Source organism: Chenopodium album, chromosome 10 (genome assembly GCF_948465745.1).
Source record: "Chenopodium album chromosome 10, dcCheAlbu1.1, whole genome shotgun sequence".
Classification (NCBI taxonomy): domain Eukaryota; kingdom Viridiplantae; phylum Streptophyta; class Magnoliopsida; order Caryophyllales; family Amaranthaceae; genus Chenopodium; species Chenopodium album.
The window spans coordinates 54,608,104-54,629,077 of NC_137843.1; the positions used below are offsets into that span (position 1 = coordinate 54,608,104).

The following is a 20,974-nucleotide window of genomic DNA, read 5'->3' on the forward strand; positions in this document are numbered from 1 at the left end:
TGTTGTATTGTGTACCTTTTAAACCCGACCTCTCTTATATTCTAGAACAATTTATTAACATTGAATTGAAATGTGAATAATCATGTGGTAATTAATTCGATAGAAGATTTACATCAACTTTCATATTTTAAATCAAATAAGGCTTTTTTAGTTCACCTTAGTTCAGATCTAATAAGTTTAGTTTAAAAAAGTTTTAATAAAGCCTAATAAGTTCAAGTAAGGTTAAATAACTTTAGATAAAAAGTTTAGATATTACGGTAGGTATTTATGACCTTAAATAAATTTGAGTAACATGAAAACAAAAGTTAGTACGAAATTAGAGTTGTGATTAATAAAGATGTCAATTAAACGATAGGCTCTAACTTGAATACGCGAGACAAAAAATAATAAAATCCCTATATTACACGAGCTACCGTATTGCCCGCCCTCTTAACACAAAACCCGAAGCCGAGAGAGGTCCGATCACAAAGTTGGTGTTAATAGGATGCCCCATTTTTGAAGCCCCACCTCTCAACATCCATCTCACCGCAAAAACAACACCCCATTTCCTACACTCCTCAAACCCACGCCCTCTTTTTCTCTCTCTCTCTTCGCCGGCTTTCGTCCGATTCGCACCTCTTTCCTTTCCGCAAGGTTAGTTCTTCAGTTTTTCTCTAAATTCTAATTTGCCTTTTATAATCATTTAACCCCAAGCTCTAATTTGTGCATTATTTTGTTGAATTTGCCTCTTCATTTGTGTGATTAATGTTACATTTCAGTTGCAGAATGTTGGGTTGATTTTTAAGTTGTGGGTTAATTTCACGGGTTAGGGTTTTCAATTTTTGACGCAGAAATGCAAATTCTTGAATGGGTTTTTGTTGATTGTATGATTATAGCTCACTGATAGGTTTTTCGATTACTTTGAATTCTGTTTTTGGCATGTTCTTTTGTTGAATTAGCTGCAATATAGGTTATTTGGCAAATGAATAGGAGCATGCGATCTATTTATTTTACTTGACTGATTTTGGGTGAGCGAATGATGATAACTACCCATCAATTTTACTTAGGAATTAGGATAGGGTAGTTTCTGAATTATTTTTCCTAGCAAATTATCCCTTTGTCTGATACGAATCGTAACATTTTGTCCGATGGAGAGTTCCCTACATTTTAGAGGCTATAGAGGGTTTATAAGAAGAAAGAGAAGCATTAAAAGAAAAAACTGGTCCGTGCCAATTTCCGAAGTGTTGAATTTTACATGGGACTTGTGAAAATGGGAAGTGTTGCAATAATGATGGGATATGTGAAAATGGGAAGTGTTGCAATAAAGATGGGACGGGGAGCATGACACATTTAAGGCTGTCATTTTATAGGTATATATAAACCAGGGTAGTTGGCATATGTTTGAAGTTTGAATAATGGTGGTTATTTGGAATTTGCTTTTTTTTGCAATGAGGAATCGTGGTGTGTGGGGGTGTGTGGTGAATATCAGACTATCAGAAAGAGAGCTTCTGAAGAGACCGATGTAGGTTGTGGCATACTGGCATTGTAAAGGTTTTAAGGCATTATGTTTGACCCAATCCCTTATGTTGACCTCCTTTGTAGGCTTTTGAATTTTATTATTGTTAGTGTACCTAGGATAGGGGGTTTTGCTTGATTGACTAGAGCTGAATTGGCTGATAGTATGATTATTTAGAGATGAGCAGTGTCATACTTGATTCTCTGGCATTAAATTGGCTGTTGAAAATCACTTTTTATTATCTTATAATTTATCTAATGATAAGGATTTTTACATACTTCAGGTTGACGGTTGTTGTAAAAGAACTTCAGTGTGTATGATGTTGATTTGAGCAAGATGAGTGGCTCTACTCGGCGAAGGTTAAAATCTGCAATCATTTGTGAACATATAGTTGATGATACGAGTGAGGAATCATCTGCTCGTACAAGACCTTTAAGCTATGATGAAATAATGCTTAAAAGAAAAAGTAAGAAGGAAGCTGAAGGTTCTGTTGAGGAAGCACATGAAGCAGAAACTACTAGACATGAAGAAACTGTCAGGAACCCTGATCATCGGAGCAGGGATACAAATGGTGCTGCCATGAAAAATTCACGAGATTCTCAAAGTGAAGTCAGCCCCCAAAAGAAGGTGCAAAAGAGTTCAAGGGCAGAACATACTCATAGTAAAAGTGACTTACAAGATTCTCAACGGGAATTCAGCCCCAGAAAGAATGTTGAAAAGAGGTCCAGGACAGAACATATATATAGTACAAGTGATTTGCGAGATTCTCAAAGGGGAGCTAGCCCCATAAAGAATGTGGAAAAAAGTTCTAGGACAGAACATACTCATAGCAGAAGACAGGAATTGAGCCCCAGAAAGAATGTGGAAAAGAGGTCCAGGACAGAACATATATTTACAAGTGATTTGCGAGATTCTCAAAAAGGAGCTAGCCCTATAAAGAATGGGGAAAAGAGTTCTAGGACAGAACATACTCATAGCAGAAGTGATTTACGGGATTCTCGACGGGAATCCAGCCCTAAAAAGAGTGTGGAAAAGAGTTTCAGGACAGAACATATCCATAGTAAAAGTGATTTGCGAGATTCTCAACGGGGAGCTAGCCCCGTAAAGAATGTGGAAAAGAGTTATAGGACAGAACATACTCATAGCAGAAGTGATTTACGAGATTCTCGACGGGAATCCAGCCCTAGAAAGAGTGTGGAAAAGAGTTTCAGGACAGAACATATTCATAGTAAAAGTGATTTGCGAGAGTCTCAACGGGGAGCCAGCCCCATAAAGAATGCTGAAAAGAGTTCTAGGGCGGAACATACTCACAGTAGAAGTGATTTACGAGATTCTCGACGGGATTCTAGCCCCAGAAAGAATGTTGAAAAAAGTTCTAGGATGGAACGTACTCATATTAGAAGTGATTTAAGAGATCCTCAACGGGAATCCAGCCCCAAAAAGATTGTGGAAAAGAATTCAAGGACGGAACATATGCATAGTAAAAGTGAGAACAAGGAGAGGCATGATGTGGAGAGTAGATCAAAGCACAGACATGAAAATGATGTGAGGAATGATGCTGAATCTAAAAATGACAGGCAAGGTCGCATAAAAAGCAAAATAGAGGAACATTCTAGGGGTGATGGTAGGTCTAATCTAGAAATTATGCATAATAGTGATTCTGTTGCACAGGATAGAAACATTGAAAGAAATGGAGGAGCATATGAAAGAGAAAACAAAAGGAGAGATAGAAGTGGAGATGATGAAAAACATAGAATGAGGGATCCTGTCAAAAAACTTGACAGTGGAAGTAGACGCATCTCTGAGATTTCAGAGAGAAAGGAGAAGACGGAGCTCCCACGCTCACAGCATGAAGAAACTAAATCCAAAAGAAGGCGGTCTAGAAGTCAAGAGCGTACAAAGGACAAAGCTAGGAGGTCCAGATCATCCTCACCTAAGGCACGGAAAAATGTGTTAGATCCTGTGCATGACCATGGTGAGCTTTCGTTACGTTCTGAAAGAGACAGGTCTAGACGCCATTCTGATGTTGACCGGAGCAAGGTTCCCATTGATGGTTCCAGCAGCCATCATCGACGACATGGTGGCTCTTCAAGTGGGCTTGGGGGCTATTCACCTAGGAAAAGAAAAAGTGAAGCTGCTGTTAAGACTCCTTCACCTATTCATTCACCTGAAAGAAAAAGTGCTGGGTGGGATCTTCCACCTTCTGGGGCAGATAAAAATCTCAGTACTGTTGTTTCATCTGGGGCACACCTAATTTCTCAAACCAAGCCTTCAAATATGATTGAGTTAGCAGCTGGTTTTTCCGTTGCTCCTGGCATGGGAAAGCCCATATCTTCAATTTTGTCCAACAGTCTATCTGCATTTAAGCAGGCCTCAATAGACTCTGTTCAACTAACACAAGCCACCAGACCTATGAGGAGGCTCTACATTGATAATATACCAGGCTCTGTCACTGAGAAAGATATTATGGAATGTTTCAATTCTTTTCTGCTCTCTTCTGGCTCCAATTATATCCGAGGCACAAGTCCATGTATTAGCTGCATGGTAGGTGGCTTATATATCTATTTCATATTGTCTGCAGCACTTTCTTGCTCTTTAATACATGGAATTTATGCAATAGAATCACGCTTATTGCAGATTCACAAGGAAAAGGGGCAAGCATTAGTGGAATTCCTTACTCCTGAAGACGCCTCTGCAGCGCTGTCTTTTGATGGCAGATCTCTCTCTGGGAGCATACTCAAAATCAGACGTCCTAAAGATTTCGTTGAAGTGCCAGTAAGAATTGACTACAATCTCACTTTTGCATTTCTCGTTTGAAAATGCTACTTTTCTACTCCTCCCATTAAATGAGTTGTCACTTTTTCTGTCATGGATCCTTCTACTGAATGTGTCAAGTTACGTAATTAACTGTTATTCATTGCCTTCTTATACAACCCTTTTTCTCTCCTCAGAGCAGAAGTCAAATTAGGATTGAGGTTTATCGTTGAACCTAGATCATTTTTACGTATTTTCTGCTGATTGTTTATGATATGAACTTTTACTATGTGGCCAGATTATGCTAACTTGCAGCATTCCATTTGTATTGTTTGCTTGTCTTTCTAATATAGTGAGATACGAAGCTGTGATTGAAATGGTGAAGTTTTAAATGCTTGCTTACTGCAGTGCTGAGTATACGGGACCTCTTGTTTCTTAGTTTTATCTTCTGAATGTCATAAATTTGTTTATTATTTTTTGACCCTATTTCTAGATTTGATAAATTTTCAATTTAAGAATCAGCAAGGTTTTAGGATTCTTAGTTTCTGAAATAACTGAATGAGATTTGGTAGTTGCCTTTGTTGCTGTGAGGTATATATCTGTTATATGGAATTATGTTGCTGCGAGTGTTTCTATTGTTGCTTTTCTATACTAACTGTTTGAGTATTATCTCCTTTGTAGCCTGCCAACAATTGCTGTCCTTTTACCGTCCATAATAAAATTTACCCCTTTTGTGAGTTGTGAGTCTTGGTTATGACGTAAATTTTAATTGGTTATTACTACTATTATTATTATTATAATTATTATTCTTTTGTTTGAGGCAGCATTCTGACCACATGTCAATTTGTCACTACTACTTCCCAGTTCCCACTTGGTCCTCTGACCCTTTAGTGCCTTTCTTTCTTTCCTGTAAGATTAGTGTTATCTGAATACTAGACTTGAGCAAGATTAAACTGGCATCATTTTCTGTTAGATAGAGAGATGATGCTTTAGGGGCGCCTAATTGAAAGAACTCTGCTGATAGGGTTGTTCATTTATTACATCCTGGTCCATATTTCTTCTGTACTTTCAATGGGGTATGGGTTTTTTTTTTTAAATTAAATTTTAGCAGAACTAGGGAATTCGTATTCTGTAGTTTTCATTGTAAAGATAACTTCGTTTTCTTTGTATGCTTAGTTTATATTGACCAAGAAACTATCACAATATTGAGAGAAATTCAAGGGAACCCGCTTTTTGGTCTCATTAAGCTTTTAAGTTTCAAAATCTCACTATTGCTCAAGACAGTTATCCTGTTGCACATTGTATGAGAAAGCACAGTGCTAGGCAAATGGGGTACACCACTTTTTTGTTAGGCACATTTAAGAAGCAAACCTTGAAGCCCAAAATGTTTATTGTACTCCAAAAATTTCTGACTTTATTAAAGTGCGCCTCACAGCCTCACTTTAAAAAGGCACACGCAAGGTGCCTTTAATTTGACAAGGCACACCCAGGTTGTGCCTTGGAGCAGCAGGCCCCTCATCACCTTAGTGCGCTTTGGAATTTTCAATACAGTGCTGTAATAGTGATTCATGTCATTCTTTATTTAGTGCCTTTATTGGGTTTTGGCATCTTTGGCTTCGTATATCAAGAATCTCATGTAGATATGGTATTGACATACACTGCTTTCACTTTGTTCGTTTCATTTTATTTATTCACCATGAGAAGTGGCTTGTAAATCGGTAAAAAGAGGACTTTAGAAGATTTTTGGGATCAGGTATCAGGATTGGTAATGTATCGAGGTCCATAAAATTTGATGGATGATAATGATTGTGAAAAGTATAGTATGTGGGAATATATGATTTGGAAGCATCTTGAGTATTTTAAACAAACCAAGAAAGGAGCAAAGTAAAGCAGTTCTGGACTTAATCATAAATTATATAAATATCTGAATTCCAAAAAATAATTTTTTTTCATCCTATCAAGACTAAAGACATACTGCAAGTTAAAAGCATGGGCTTGTGAGAAATGGGGGGATTGATCATTGGTGAAGCTATTTTCATTATTCTGTTGGTTAGAATGGGCTTGTGACATGTTTTTCTGAGAGTGTTGACTGATGAGATACAGAAGAAATCTGAAAATATACCATTGTGATTGGGTGGAAACTTAGATGAGGCAGGATGTACTAGTGCTCACACTGCTCAGGATAAAGTGGTTTTATCTGGCTATCTTGACTTTTCTATAAGATAATTAAGATTCGGGTTTTTGTTTGTTTGGTGGAGGAGATGAACACTAATTGGGGATGGTAAATAGGGTTGAGCCTATTATGATGGAAGTAGAGTGATGAGCCACAGATATGGGGTAAAAACTAGAGTGGCATATTGTTATCTATGGGAAATAGTATGGATTTCCATGATTCTATCTCGCAAGAGACATATTAGCAAGAAAGCTAATTGAGAGATATTTACGAGGCAGATAGTTTTTTATTAATCTTAAAGGAAGGGAGTAATCTAATTTCTGCTTATAAAAGGCTTACCTTTAGTGTGTTTTTAAGCTATCAAGGTTTGTGTTGACGGGCATTATCTTCCACTATGTATCAAGGTTATGTTTTAATGAAAGAAGTGGTTGCATTAAGGCTCTGTATAATAAGTTATTTTGGACTCTTTTGCGTCGTAAATTATGAACTCTCTTAATTCTTTTTTTGTACAATCATTGTTAGATGTCAATGCGAAGTCTGTCAGATAAAATTATAAATTAGAGGTAAATCATTTTAAACTTTAATACTGGAAGTTTTTAGTAAAACATTGAAACGGACTTTTTAATTTATAGAAGGAAATGAAATGGAAACAAAGTGTTTTGTCTTGCATATACTAGTATTGTAGTTTTACCAATCATATATGTCTTGCATATCCATAATTTCTATGCCTTCTGGGATTTCTTGATTTAAAAAACCTTGTAATATTTATGGGTTCGAAGAAGTATAAGTCTGTTAAAGCACAATTGCATAAATCATGAGAATTTCTAATTGAAAAATAAGTTACTCCTGTTACCACATATGGATTTATTGGATCTATATTTTGGGGCATAGATATAGATGCTAACTACATACTGAAATCAAGTCGGTTATGTTGTTGATATATGGATTCTTGTGACATTATATTCCCTTATATTAATCGAAGCATTCTGTACTAGTGTACAGTCTTAATTGCTTTGAATGCTTTTGCAAATGCTGAGGCCTGAGGGGATGTATGGGGTATGAGATGGAAGGTATTGGAATTGAAGCTGAGTATGGCAAAGGATAAACTTTTGGCTTGTGAACTGACTGCAAATGGACAAGCTAGGAGAGGTGAACAGTTGGGAACTATGCTTTTAAAAAGGAGAGGAGGCCAATAAGGAATTCAAAAGGATCAATTAAGTGTGACCCTAATTAAATTTCTTAAAAAGGGCATGTTTTGGATGTGCCAAAACGGCGATGAAGAATCTTTGAGACTAACTTCTTTTGGATTTCATCCCTTTTCTTTCTAATCCTCTTCAGTTTAGTGTTTTAGTCTCTATGCAATTTTTAAAAAGGATATTTTTTGTTTGTGCTTCTACTTGTGGATTTTCAATTCTTTTGCTTGTTAAGAATCTCTGTTGCTCACTCTTGATTAGGTGGGTCAGTCGCCTCTGACTCTCATCTTGCTGGAACTAGTGTAAAGACTATAACTGTGAAAAGCACTATGGGAAGACTAGGTTTCTTGGGATTTTTTTTTTTTTTTTTCTGTGGATTCTTTTGTTCTCTTATGCTGTCTTTACCTTTTGTTGTCAAGTATGAGATAAAACACCCCTCTCCCCACAACCGAAAATATTAATGGTTAATATAGATAGAGCTGCTTATTTGAATTAGGATTGATGGTCGTTAATCTGACTGTCCAACTTTACTTGTTGGCATGCTGACAATCTTGTGAGTATGACAAAAATTTGAAAATAAACTCCATTTATGGATTAGCATGATGTGCCTGATGTTCTGTAGTGTTTTTGTGAACGTATATATGAACACAATTACGACATGTTTCTTAAGAATGTATTGTGCTTTTAAATTGGTGTTTCTACTGATTGTGTTTTTAATGTTTTCATAAATGGTTAATGCTTTCTTTGTGGTAACTTCAAACAATTGCTTATTTTACGTTCCTTATGTTCTGACTTACTTGTTGGAATCTTTCACATAGGGTTTGTATCTTGGGTGTGTCGTTATTCACCATTTCATCTAAAGGATGGTGAGGAAGCTGATTCATAATTAAGAAGACTCCAGATGTAGTGACAATTGACAAGTCTGACATGTTTGCAGCTTTGTTCAGCAAATTGTGGGGCCCCTTACTGGATTTTTAGAAATATTATTCCATTTTATTAGGTATACTTAGTGCTGTCAAATTTCAAACCGAAACCGTTTAACTGCCCGAAACCGACCGACCCAAATGAGAACCGAACCGATTAAAAACCGATTTTTTTGAAACCGAAAACCGACCCGAACCGTATTTTAGTAAACCCGAAACCGAATCGACCCGAATAATGTTAAACCGTATAAGAACTGAACCCGTTAACAAACCGAACCAAATATAAACCGAACCGAAAGAAAACCGAACCGAAAAAGAACCGAACCGTATCTAACCCGAAATCGGTTCCAACCCGAAACCGTTTAAACTGGCAAAAAAACCGCTTACACCGAACCGTTAGCAAACTGCTACCCGTTTGCACCGAACCATTTAAAAACCGAACTGTTTGTAAACCGAACTGGTTATAAACCGAACCGTTTATGAACCAAACCGCTTTTAAATCGAACCGTTTACAAACTTTTTTACATAATTAAATGGATTTTTTTTTTTTACGGGAATATAATTAAATGAATTAAATATTAGAAATCTTAGAATATTTTTTTTAAAATAGCAAGGCAAATCATTCATTAAGGATAATCAGTGTTCACAAACAAGAGCAAAACAAGCAGGCTCAGGCCCTGCCTCAAACTATTAGCAACACTACTGCCTCTAGTCATGTATATAAATGATTAAATAAGAAGCATATAATAACCTAATTGTAAACACAATAATACATTAATACACTAACTCTTATAATCTACTTCGTAATAAACTAGTAAGATCAGTATGACTAAACTTGAAACAGAACATAATATGTATTTATAAAATCAATGAGAATTTGTTTATAATATGATGCCTAAATAATAAATATGAAATGATTCGCGACTTTATATAAAACTTGTGAACGCAAAAGGTTAGCAAGTACTATCAAATTTCAAACCAAAACCATTTAACTGCCCGAATCCAAACAACTCGATAAACAATTTATTTTTTGAAACCGACCCGAACCGTAATTTAGTAAACTTGAAATGGAACTGATATGAATAACGTTAAAGTGGTTAAACCATCGAAGAACCGAACCAGTTATAAACTGTACCGAAAAAGAACCGAACCAGTTAAAAACTGAACCGAAAAAGAACCAAACCAGTTATAAACTGAACCAAAAAAAAACCGAACTGTTTCTAACCCGAAACCGTTTCCAACCCGAAATTGTTTGAACCGGGATAAAAACCGTTTACACCGCACCGTTAACAAACCGCAACCCGTCTGCACCGAACTGTTTACTACCCGGACTGTTTACAACCCGAACCGAATTAAAACCGCTTAAGAATAAACCGAAACCGAATCGAACCGATAACTATTTAAACCGAACCAAAACCGACCCGTGAGACAAGTAAACCGATTCCAAACCGACCCGATTGAATACCGAACCAATTTCAAACCGAACCGAAACCGAACTGTCAAACCGTTTTGACAGTGCTAGGTATACTAATATTAATATTCTTATTTGATGCTCAAGGCTTGCAATATTGTGAGTCATATCATTTGGTGGTTGTGGCCGACACAGGAATTACTATTTCATGGGTGACGCAAGCTTAGCTTGCATCTGATAGTAACAATTCCTGCAAGTGTCTTCTGTTCCTATTAAGAATTCCAGTTGCGAAACTTAATGATGATAAAAAAAATAAAATAAAAAAATAACCACAGCATTGAAAGCTGGTTTATGTAGAAGTGGTTACCAATTATTTTTTCTGACTAATGAAATGATGAATTTATTAATTAAAATCCATACAGTTTATATAGAACTTTGTGTTTATATCTACTCTATAAACTTTGTGTTTATATCCACTCTATGAACTTTGTGTTTATATTGACAAAAAGAGTCTTAGGCCTCAAAGCCTCTTTCTCTCTCTACTGGTTTTCATAAGTTGTTTAGACCTTCACCGACTATATAGACCTTTGTTTTAAATTTGGATTTTTAAATGTTTAGTCTAATTTGCTCAGGAAAATATTTTGATATAAAAAATCATTTGATTCAATAAGAAAAAGATGGATAAAAATAGATAGAGGGAGCAGAAAAGTGGGTGTGTGTAAGAAAAAAAAGTAAATGAAGTGTTGGTAAGGGGGTAAGATGGTAATAGGCTTTTTGTAGTAGCTTGGGGTGCATATTTATCTTAAGCTCTTGTTTGGTGGGTTTAGTTTCATGTTTTAGCTATCGTGAAGAATGCTTTAGCTGCGTGACTTGACAGTGAATTGATTGTTCCAATTGCTCTGACCTGTTATGATTTATTTCATTTAAGTTACTTATTGCCTTGGTGTCATATGTTTCTTTTATGGTTTCTAATAGCTCCATTGCACAACTTTGAGCAAGAAAACTCTTGTTTTGTGGTCCTATATCCTGCCCCTTCTTCCATGGTGTGTCACATTACTTCCATTATTTTCTTAAGTTGATGCTGTTCTGTTTTAGACAAAGTGAAAAACATGCCTTAATTGGAGCCTGCTTCCAAGCACTTTAATAATATTGATAGCTTAGTTGAAGTCAATTCCCACCATCTACAGTTAGTGATCCTTCTATCACTAGTTCATGGCAAGATGGTGATTATGAGTTGATAAAAAAAGAACTCTTTAGCTCGGTGATAATCTTAGATTCATCCATTGTATATTTGTGGAATACTGGAATACATTGGCATCTCTTACCTGCAGCTGTTGACCAGATATTAGTTGTCTTACTAAAATTTCCATGCTCTAGCAGTTCAGAATATGCAGTTTTGTTTGGATAATGGATGTATTGATAATATGTATGTTTTTATATGATCTACATATATATATGTGTGTGTGTGTGTGTTTATATATATATATGTGTGTGTGTGTGTGTGTGTGTGTGTGTGTTTTTATATGTTTATATACACACACACACACACACACACACACACACACACACACACACACACACACACACACACATATATATATATATATATATATATATATATATATATATATATATATATATATATAAAATGTATTATGAGAAGATGTATATACGTATTTGGCCAATCTACTTGAACTGTGAAATGAGCATATGACACAGCAGTAATATGCTTTTTCAGCTCTTAAGTCTTGTCTGCAGTTAGGTCCATGATGAGAGTGCTGTTATTTTTCCATGTAACTTTTGGTTCTGTTACTCTTCTTTGTCTTGCTCAAAATGTTTTTGAACATACCTTGTCATTGTATTCTGGGTAACAGATCCAATAGAAGAAAAAGAGGGTTCCAGCACCATGTTATATTTCTGAACAGATTTTGGGGCTTCTTGGTGAAATTATGTATTTTAAGATGAAGTGGTTCTACTACTTTTGCAATTTCTGAGGTATATTTTGGTTATCATTCATGAAGCAGGTTTTCAGACAGTTGCTATTTTCATGCAGAGTGGATCTTCAGAGACTTCTAAAGCTGGAGCCGATTTGGTAAGAGTTGATTCAATCCAAGGCAATTCAATCAGAGGCAATTCAATCAGTGAAGTTGGTATTCAGGCCATAAGTGATTTTGTGCAAGATTCTCCACACAAGGTATGCATGTGATGGCATTTAGGCAGTGTAATCTATTTTCATTCTTTGTTTTTTCTTATCTTCTATTGATCAGTGGGTTTCTATTAGCCACTGCTTGTTGCTTTGGAGGTGCAAGACGGATAGTAATTTGCATTTTTTTTTGGTTTCTGAGGAGCCATTTTAATAATGGTGTTTGATTACTCCTGGATGATAACACATCTGAGATGGAATTTGAATGATTTGGCTTTGTGGAAATATCTCTTAAAGTTAGGTTTGAAATCAAACCTCGAAAAAAAACTAAAATTCAAGCTTTTATTTCCTTTGAGATGTATGAAGCTTGATAGAGCTTTCCCTTTTGTCAAACTCACAATTGGTCATTAGATGTGTATTCTTATATACTCCCTCAAAGTTCGACTCATTTTGCATTTGCATGGTCTCCAATGAACATTTTTGACCATGAATAACTTCGGCTATGTATAAGTAAAAAATTTAAGAAGCTGGTATTCAAAAAATTTATCATAAGAGGAATCTAATAAGATCAAACTTGTTAATTTATTTTCATTGTATAAATCATAAAATGTGGTCAAAATTATTTTATTTTGACCACATGAATAGTAAGTGAGTTGAACTTTTAGAAACGGAGGTAGTATATACAATTGACAATTGTTTATTTGAATGATATTGGAGGTAAGTTGCTGGTTTATCTGCTACTTTGTGGATAAACATAAATTAATAACTTGCTGATTTAGAAACGGAGGTAGTATATCCTTTCATCTTTTTGCATGATTATGAAGGGAAGGACAGTTGCAGATGAAGATAAATGCTTCTTTCTAGAGAAGATATCGATAAATAGAAATCTTTTCATTAGGTTGTTAACATGCTGCTTCCTTATTCTCATAATCTGATGATGATATAAGCTTATACGGAATTAAAAAGCTAATTGTCCTTCCATAGGCAAAGGTTTCAGCTTGGTATATTGTGAATGCCTTTCTTGCTGGACAGTATAAGTGATCCATGTTTTTCATTGGTACTTTGACTATAAACTAAGATGCCTTTTCTAATTTGTGATATATATGGGAGATCACAATCATCCATCTGAATTTTTATTGGAGAGTTTGCTTGTGATTCTTGTATGTATATTTAATTGCTCTTTTAGTGTATATGATGTTTGTTCAGGTTTTTAATATTAATAATAGTGTAGTAGAAGTTGCATTAGTACTCTTATTGTTATTATTTCTTTTAAGTGATATAAACGTTTTAGTAATATGAATAGCCTGACATTAGTAAAATGTTTCTATTACTACTGAATCTTTATGCTCTGGTTGATAGATGCATACTTTCATGAAAGTTATTGATTATTCTTTGACATCTGTTGTAGTTTCCCTTTTCCTTTTTCTGTGTGCTCTTTGTATTGAAATCCTCTCTATTAGTCATTAAATAGTTAGTCGTAACACTGAGTAAAAAAAAAAACTCTTCTTTTTTTGTTGCAGTAGGATAAATTTTGGGTTGTGATTTTAATTTTCAATCTGTTTACTCAGTATACTTATCTTTGGTTATGGTAATGCAGATCTTTGTTGGTGGAATTGCTGAAGATCTTTCTTCTGAAATGGTAATGAGCTCCAGCATTGGTCTGGTGCTGTATCTTTATGCATGTTTTCAGAAGCCAATTGTCTCCAGGATCCGGACTTATAAGCTTAATAATTTCTTCTCAGATTGCAGAGATTGTTAGTGCCTTTGGAACATTAAAGGCATACCGTTTTGAAGTCAATGCAGATCTCAAAAAACCATGTGCTTTCTTAGAGGTATTCCTTGTTTTTGTTTAAAGTTGCTGCTCACTTTTTGGTAATTGATCGACTGCTTTTGTTTTTCTATTTAAACTCGTTGTTCATGACCTTATAAGAAGATAGATTATATGTATTGCTTGACACTTGTTAATTGCCAAAATTGGCATTCTCTAACTTGAATTTTCAATTTCCTTGCATTTTTGGGGTCCATTATATGTTTGGAGAGTGGATGGAGAAGGGGGAACTTTTTTTTCCGATGGGTTTTTGAATTGCTGTGGTGGGAAATTGGAGTTCAGTGTTGCCCATCGCTTAGCCTGAAATTTCGTTAAAGAAATGAATAATATAATTCGTTACAAGCTCTGCCCTGTCACCTTTTGCTTTGACACAGGTCTAGTGTTTGGGGTATCCTTTTGTTTTTTTTCCTTTTTGAATCTGCAATTTTGTTGTAGATGGTTTAGCATGAGCAAAATGGCTTTGTACGAAACTTCTTTTTCTGAGTGTCTTTTGCTTAGAAGTTAGGTTCATCTATATCCGTTTCCTGTGATTGATACCAACAAAGCTACACCATTAATGCTCAAATGCCCTCTCTAGTTGAATGTGAATATATTCATTTATGGTCTTTTCACTTTTTATTTATTGCAGTATACAGACCAGTCTGTCACGTTGAAAGCTTGTGCTGGTTTGAATGGCATGAGGTTAGGCGGAAGAGTTCTGACTGTAGCCCAAGCTGTTCCAAACACAGAATCAGTGGTATATAATGTGTACACTATACTACTTTAGATTGCTTAAAACTATCTTGACATTGAGCTAATTTTTTTTCTGCATTCATATATATACTCTTTAGGGCTTATGCCTTGTTGGTTGATGAAGACATGTTGATGTTTTTCCAGGAAAGCTCAGGAATGCCCCCATTTTATGGAATACCCGAGCATGTGAAACCCCTTCTTGAGATGCCAACACAGGTCCTCAAGCTAAGCAATGTGGTGAGCTCTGTCTTTCAACTTGACTATTTATTCGATAAACCTTATAATTGGCAAGTGTTCAATCCTCTGACAATCATTTTTTACTCATATTATTTCCATAGCTTGATCAGAAGATCATGGATTTGCTATCTGAAATAGACTTGGAAGAAATTGTGGAGGATGTACGATTAGAATGTTCCAGGTACTGATCTGAGTTCACACTCATTTAATTTGATTCTTGTTTGTCTTTGTTGTTTGAACTCGAGGATACACACCAGTACAGTCCTGCATTAAGATACCGCTTTCCTGTGTTCTGCCTGATTTTGGTATTATTGAAGTATCCTACTTTTGTGTGATCAAGTTTTGTTGTCCAAGCCTCTAAGGGTTGAATCTTGGTAGTTGGATTGGAATGAAAGTCCATGCTACGTTGATCCTTAATTTCTTATGTTGTGCAATACTTCTACATATCTAATCGTATCATCTTTACAGGTTTGGCTGTGTTGTGTCCATTAATGTCGTAAAAGGTGGCTACACAAATACTGCCATTTCAGAAGCACAAGAGGTTGCATTTAATGTGAATACTATTCAGCCTCCAGAAGAAAGAAATCACCATTTGATTGAGCATCCAATAGAAGTTTCTACTGACCATGATGACAGGGATGGTAGTACTGAAGAAGCTCCAACCAAATTCAATGAAAATCATGCAATGGATGGTGTTTTAGTTGATAAGCATGAACTAGTCTCTGCAACTACTAACCCAGTTCTTGAAGGAGCTGCTGAAGTAAGAACTGTTGAAGAATCAATAGAAGCCGATGAAGACTTGCCTCAAAATGCTGATGACAAACCTGATTTTGACCGACTAGAAGCTATTGTGATTGGTGCTTCTACTATTGATGACATGGAAAGTGTCAATGATTCTAAGGGGAACCACCAGGAGTCCATCCAGGAGAGTGGTGTATCTGCTGAGTTAAATTCAGATGGGAGTATGGTTATTGAGAAATCAGGGAATGGTGAAACTCTGTGCGCTGAAGATGTACCAGAGTTGGACAAAACTAATGACACACTAGAAGCTGTACCAGAGTTGGACAAAAATAATGACATGCTAGAAGCTGTACCCTTGCCTACCATTCCAGGAGCTACTGAAGGTCTAACAAATGAAAATCCTTGTGATAGGGGTAATAACTTGTTTGAGGATGGTTGTGTATTGGTGGAGTTTAAGAGGACAGAAGCTTCATGTATGGCAGCACATTGTTTGCATGGACGTGCCTTTGATGACCGTATCGTGACAGTGGAATATGTATCACTGAAGGCCTACCGAGAAAGGTTTCCAAAGTGAAAATATGGTTCAATTTACAGAATGGTAGAATTGTAGTCTTAAGTGAAGAAAATTTTCTTTGACGAACAGAAGGCATTAAGGATGTATGGCCATTGTTATGAGCGTTCATGTTTCAGCAATGTGCTCGTATATTTTTTGCCAATGCTGTTAATCTGCTTACTCATTAACCTGTATACCAACAATGGATTCCTGGCGCTCTCATATACAAGTACTAGTTATGATGAGTTTAGTGTATTGATAACTTCTATTTAATGTCCTCTTTAGCAGTCCTTTGTTCCTTTCTATTTCTCTGTTTTCACCCTCCAATTTATTTTGATTTGTCGAATGAGTGAATGCTACTCAGTTTCCATAGGAGCAATTTTATGATAAAAGTGAAAGTGGCTAACAGGTGAGCTTGTTCTTTGCTGAAACTGAATTCCTGGACAAGTATTGTTCACTGTCTATATAGATCAAATTTTGAAGGGAAATTTACAAGTGTAGTCAAAAGGTTTTTCTCGCTTTCTCTTCTTTAATGGAGTATTTTTCTTCTTCCTTGATATCTCTTGTGAACTCTCTTCATCTCTTTTAAAAGGTAGTATTTGCCCAACCTAATGGTGGTAGTTTTGAATCGATTGCAAGGTGGGATATGGGCGTAAATGCAATCTGAAGAAAGTGAAAGTAGTTCATTGGAAGGTAAAGGAGAAAATGGAGGTAATTTGAAGAACAAGGAGGATTGTGATCCATGTTAAAAAAGAAGGAAGAGGAGGTAGACATATTACAACGTATTTTAGGGTACAAAACTAAAGTTTTTTTTTTTTTTCGCAAGGAACAAATTCACTCTTAATGTACTACGTATATAAATACTATGAGAGTATTATAAAACAGAAATTCTATACACCAATTTGGTAAATCCACGTGTTTATCTACTCTCTTTGTCCCTAAATACTTGAAACACTTGTGTTTGCGCGTAGTTTCTAAAAGACTAGCGAGTAATAGCTATAAAATGACTATATTATATGCAATGTGAATTTTATTTCCAATGGGGTTAGTATAAATTAGTACAAGTGACATTAAGACAGATACAATATAAAGTGTTTAGAGGCCGAAAGACACAAGTGTTGCAAGAATTTAAAAAAAAAGGGGAGTATTACGGTGCTACCCTCCCTTAACTAGATGGAAACGACCGAAACAGAGCAGTTTTACACTTCAACATCATCCACCTATCTCAATTTCCAACCTTTTAAAAACAGATAACGAGACACTGTAAGTTTTACAGGAGAGAGAAAAATGGCAGCAGCTTCAGGAATGTTGATAAGCAACCCAACCAATGTATGCTTCCGCAAACCCCAATTCTCATTTTCATTGAAACCCAAACCAACTGTTTCTGAGCTAGGGTTTCTCACTTCCCAATTCACTGGCATTCAAATTTCTCAATCTCCATTTCTCACCACCATTAACAAACCCATTTCTGCTCCTTTCAAACCTTCGCTTCAACCTGTTGCTCGTAAGAACCCTTTTCCCCTTTTCTCAATTTGTGATAGATTCTCTGTTTTTTGGATTAATTATGGCTTTAGCTTTGTGGGTTTTCAATTTTTCTGAGTTTTGTTGCTTCTTTTTTTTTTTTTTTTTTTTTTTTTTTTGGATTTTTTTGGGTTTCTGGTTAATTTGTGTGTCAACTGTTGCATTTTCTGTGATTTTAGTGTCTGCTTGATTTTATAGCTGTAGAATGTTTAGTATTTGTTAATTTGCTGCAAAATTGAGCTGAAATTAAGAGCATTATCTTCAATTTTGCTGTAAAGGATGGAATTTAAGCATATTATTTTTGGGTGAAGGCTGCTTTAATTAGCTCAAGTAAAGGTGGGGTGTTCTTGGTTTTCGCCAATTATTGTGGGTTGAACATGTTTTTGATCTTGGTCTGATGCTATTGCTTTGCCATAACATTAGCTTTACCATCAGATTGTGATAAACGTTTTGCACATAAATTATGTTTGGATAACTTCATATTGTTGTATAGATATTTGCTTGAGTATTGTTGTATCGCCGTTATCTGTTTGAGTATTGTTGTATTGGAGAACAAGAGTTTCAACAGTGTTGTTGGATGAACATTTTGGAACCTGTTTCATCTTTGCTAGTAGAACTTTGTAATGGTCTAATGGATGATATCAATTGAAATTTAGCTGCCCTAGAAAACTAGGAAGGAGGGGGTTTAAACTTTAAAACGTGTAGATTCGCCCCATAAAGACCTGATAGAAATAAAGATTCTTTTGTTCTATATCTTCCCATGCCCCCCTTCTGTTGCTCGAGTCTCTACTTGTTATTGTAATCTTTGCTGATGCATTTTACATTGCAGAATTTTGATATTGGAGAAATGGAGACTAATGTCTAATTTAATTACGGGAACTTTTTCTTTCAGAATTTGATTTGTCTAGCCCATGAAACTACTCCGTTTGTTTTTCCTAATCTCTCGTAAAATTGGTCATAAATTACAAAATGTTATTGTTCAGCGTTGTCTAAAATCTGTTACTATGGAAAGCTAAAGCATCAATATCCAGCTAGTACTAGGCAATAGCTGGTGGAAATGATAATAAAACTATACAGAGCATATATTTTTGTAACCAAGTTATTTAAATGTTATGCCAATGTCTATAGTATTACTTGTCCCCCCACACCCCCCCCCCCCCCCCCAAATGTATCTCTTTCTCTTCATGGATTTTCATTCATGAAATGCATTACTATGGGCATTGAGATGGAACTTATCTTAACAAAACAAAGTTACATATACAAAGTATATTTACTGTTATTACAATCATTCATTGTCGGCAACAAAACTGGCCGTAATTGGCCGTGGCAGAGGTAGTAGTATTTGAATCCATGAAACTGTATGGTATATGAAGCTGAACAATTGTTGATCAAAGATCAATTGCTTATTCATTCCCGGTTGCAATATCATTTTATCTTTACATTGGCTGTTGAATTTTGAAGTATCTAATATTTGTGACTCTTTGTACCTAAATTGAGGTTATTAAGTTTATGAGTTGATTGCTTATCAGGCCGAGTATGTCCATTCACTGGGAAGAAATCAAACAAGGCAAACAGGGTTTCTCACTCCAACCACAAAACAAAGAGATTGCAGTTTGTGAACCTGCAATACAAGAGAGTCTGGTGGGAAGCTGGTAAAAGGTTTCTCAAACTTAGGTTATCTACCAAGGCTTTGAAGACCATTGAGAAAAATGGATTGGACGCTGTTGCTAAGAAGGCAGGGATTGACCTTAGCAAGGCATGATAGAACAGAAATGTTTGTAAAGCAACGAGAACACTAATTTCTTGTTTTGTGATCCAAAGCTTTATGGTTGTCTTATATTGATTACAACTTTTGTCCTAGGTTTTTGAAATTATTTGTAGCATATTGAGCAAATTAATGAAAAAGCAAAATCCAAAAAAAGGAGGTTCATGGTGTTACAATATCTGTTTATCTTGGAAACTATTCATGTATGAACTTAAAGTGCTAATATTTGATAGAACTCAATAATGAGTTATTGGTCAGTGAAAATTGTTCTGCATAACATATTGCATTTCTCATAAACATGTTTCCATTGTAATCATATAGCCACGTAAAGCCAGGTGCTTTCCGTAAAACAGACTCCTAACTAAGTTCTGTAACGGCGGTTCTTCTCCATGGGAACTAATTTATGTAAGACCGGAAAACTGAGTCAAATTTTCCCTACTTGTCCCTAATTCTTGTGAAGAATGGGGTTAATGGGGTGCCTGACCTATGCTATATGTGCATGGTTGACTTAAGTTAACAGGAATGTACAGTTCCAGAACTTCATCCTTGTTTCTCTGACGCATGTTAAGACATAGTGATGACTGATGAGTGTGGAGAATTGTTTTGTTATGACTCCTAAAGTCAAAATAGGAGTTACTTAAAACCATTTACTGCAATCTTGGAGGTTAAAAAATGTCTGAACATTAATGGTTTAGAAGACTCATATGTAAGGATCCTCAAGTGGACAAATAGAGCTTTAGTATGGTTGAGAATGGGACAAAAAGGTTCCCAGGAGGCCTGCATAGTGTCTGGAACCATCTTATCATGCATTGGCCCACTCCTCGTTATCATGTTTTAAGATTCCTTGCCTCCCCCCAATACTCACTTCAATTTTGGAAAAGAAAAATCACGAAATAGGTCCAAACGCGCAAATTATAGCTTTCAATTTTTGACAATAATCGGCTTTTTCGAGCATATTCACGAAATCGGTCCAAAAGCGTATATTACATCCTTCAATTTTTGACAATATCCGCTTTTACGAGCCTTGAAAAAAAAGAGGTCGGGGTGCTTCCTGCATACCCCACGTGATCCTAAGAGGTCATTTGAGTGGTCTGAATCATCCAATTTGGTTTTCAACATTGATTCGGCAGACAAGTACACACTTCTCTATTAACTCGAGACTACCGCATGCCTTTATGTGATTGACTAGTGGCCATGTACAGTTCCAAACAATTTTATATGACCCTTGACTAGTGGCCATATACGGTTCCAAACAATTATATATGACCTTCGATGCATCCCTTGCCATAATTTGAGTTTTTGGATACTAGGGCTCGTGTATATAGCCTTCATATTTTGGCTCGAGAGAACATTTTTGAACCTGGTAAATGTTCCCTGGATTTTCCAAGGGGCCTGAGCGGCCTACTTGGTACCCAAAACTATCTTACTCATGCTTCAGCAGTTCAGCCCACCTCTCGTTATCCTGTTAAGAACTACTGCACCTTCAATCCATAACAAATCAAGGT

General features: G+C 35.9%; 2 protein-coding genes across 2 annotated transcripts; both read left to right on the plus strand.

Annotated features, from left to right (window-relative positions):
* The first annotated feature begins 452 nt into the window (after positions 1 to 452).
* On the plus strand, positions 453 to 16,470 carry LOC145562557 (uncharacterized). Its single transcript, XM_081622862.1, has 10 exons — positions 453 to 633; positions 1,779 to 4,039; positions 4,133 to 4,270; positions 12,003 to 12,143; positions 13,690 to 13,731; positions 13,835 to 13,924; positions 14,549 to 14,656; positions 14,797 to 14,889; positions 14,991 to 15,070; positions 15,358 to 16,470. The coding sequence occupies exons 2-10, from the start codon at positions 1,832 to 1,834 to the stop codon at positions 16,202 to 16,204; spliced, it is 3,747 nt and encodes a 1,248-aa protein (XP_081478988.1). The 5' UTR covers positions 453 to 633; positions 1,779 to 1,831; the 3' UTR covers positions 16,205 to 16,470.
* A 922-nt stretch (positions 16,471 to 17,392) lies between these two features.
* Positions 17,393 to 19,645, plus strand: LOC145562558 (large ribosomal subunit protein bL28c-like). Its single transcript, XM_081622863.1, has 2 exons — positions 17,393 to 17,687; positions 19,234 to 19,645. Exons 1-2 carry the CDS (start codon positions 17,471 to 17,473, stop codon positions 19,464 to 19,466), a joined length of 450 nt encoding a protein of 149 aa, XP_081478989.1. The 5' UTR covers positions 17,393 to 17,470; the 3' UTR covers positions 19,467 to 19,645.
* The last annotated feature ends 1,329 nt before the right edge of the window (positions 19,646 to 20,974 follow it).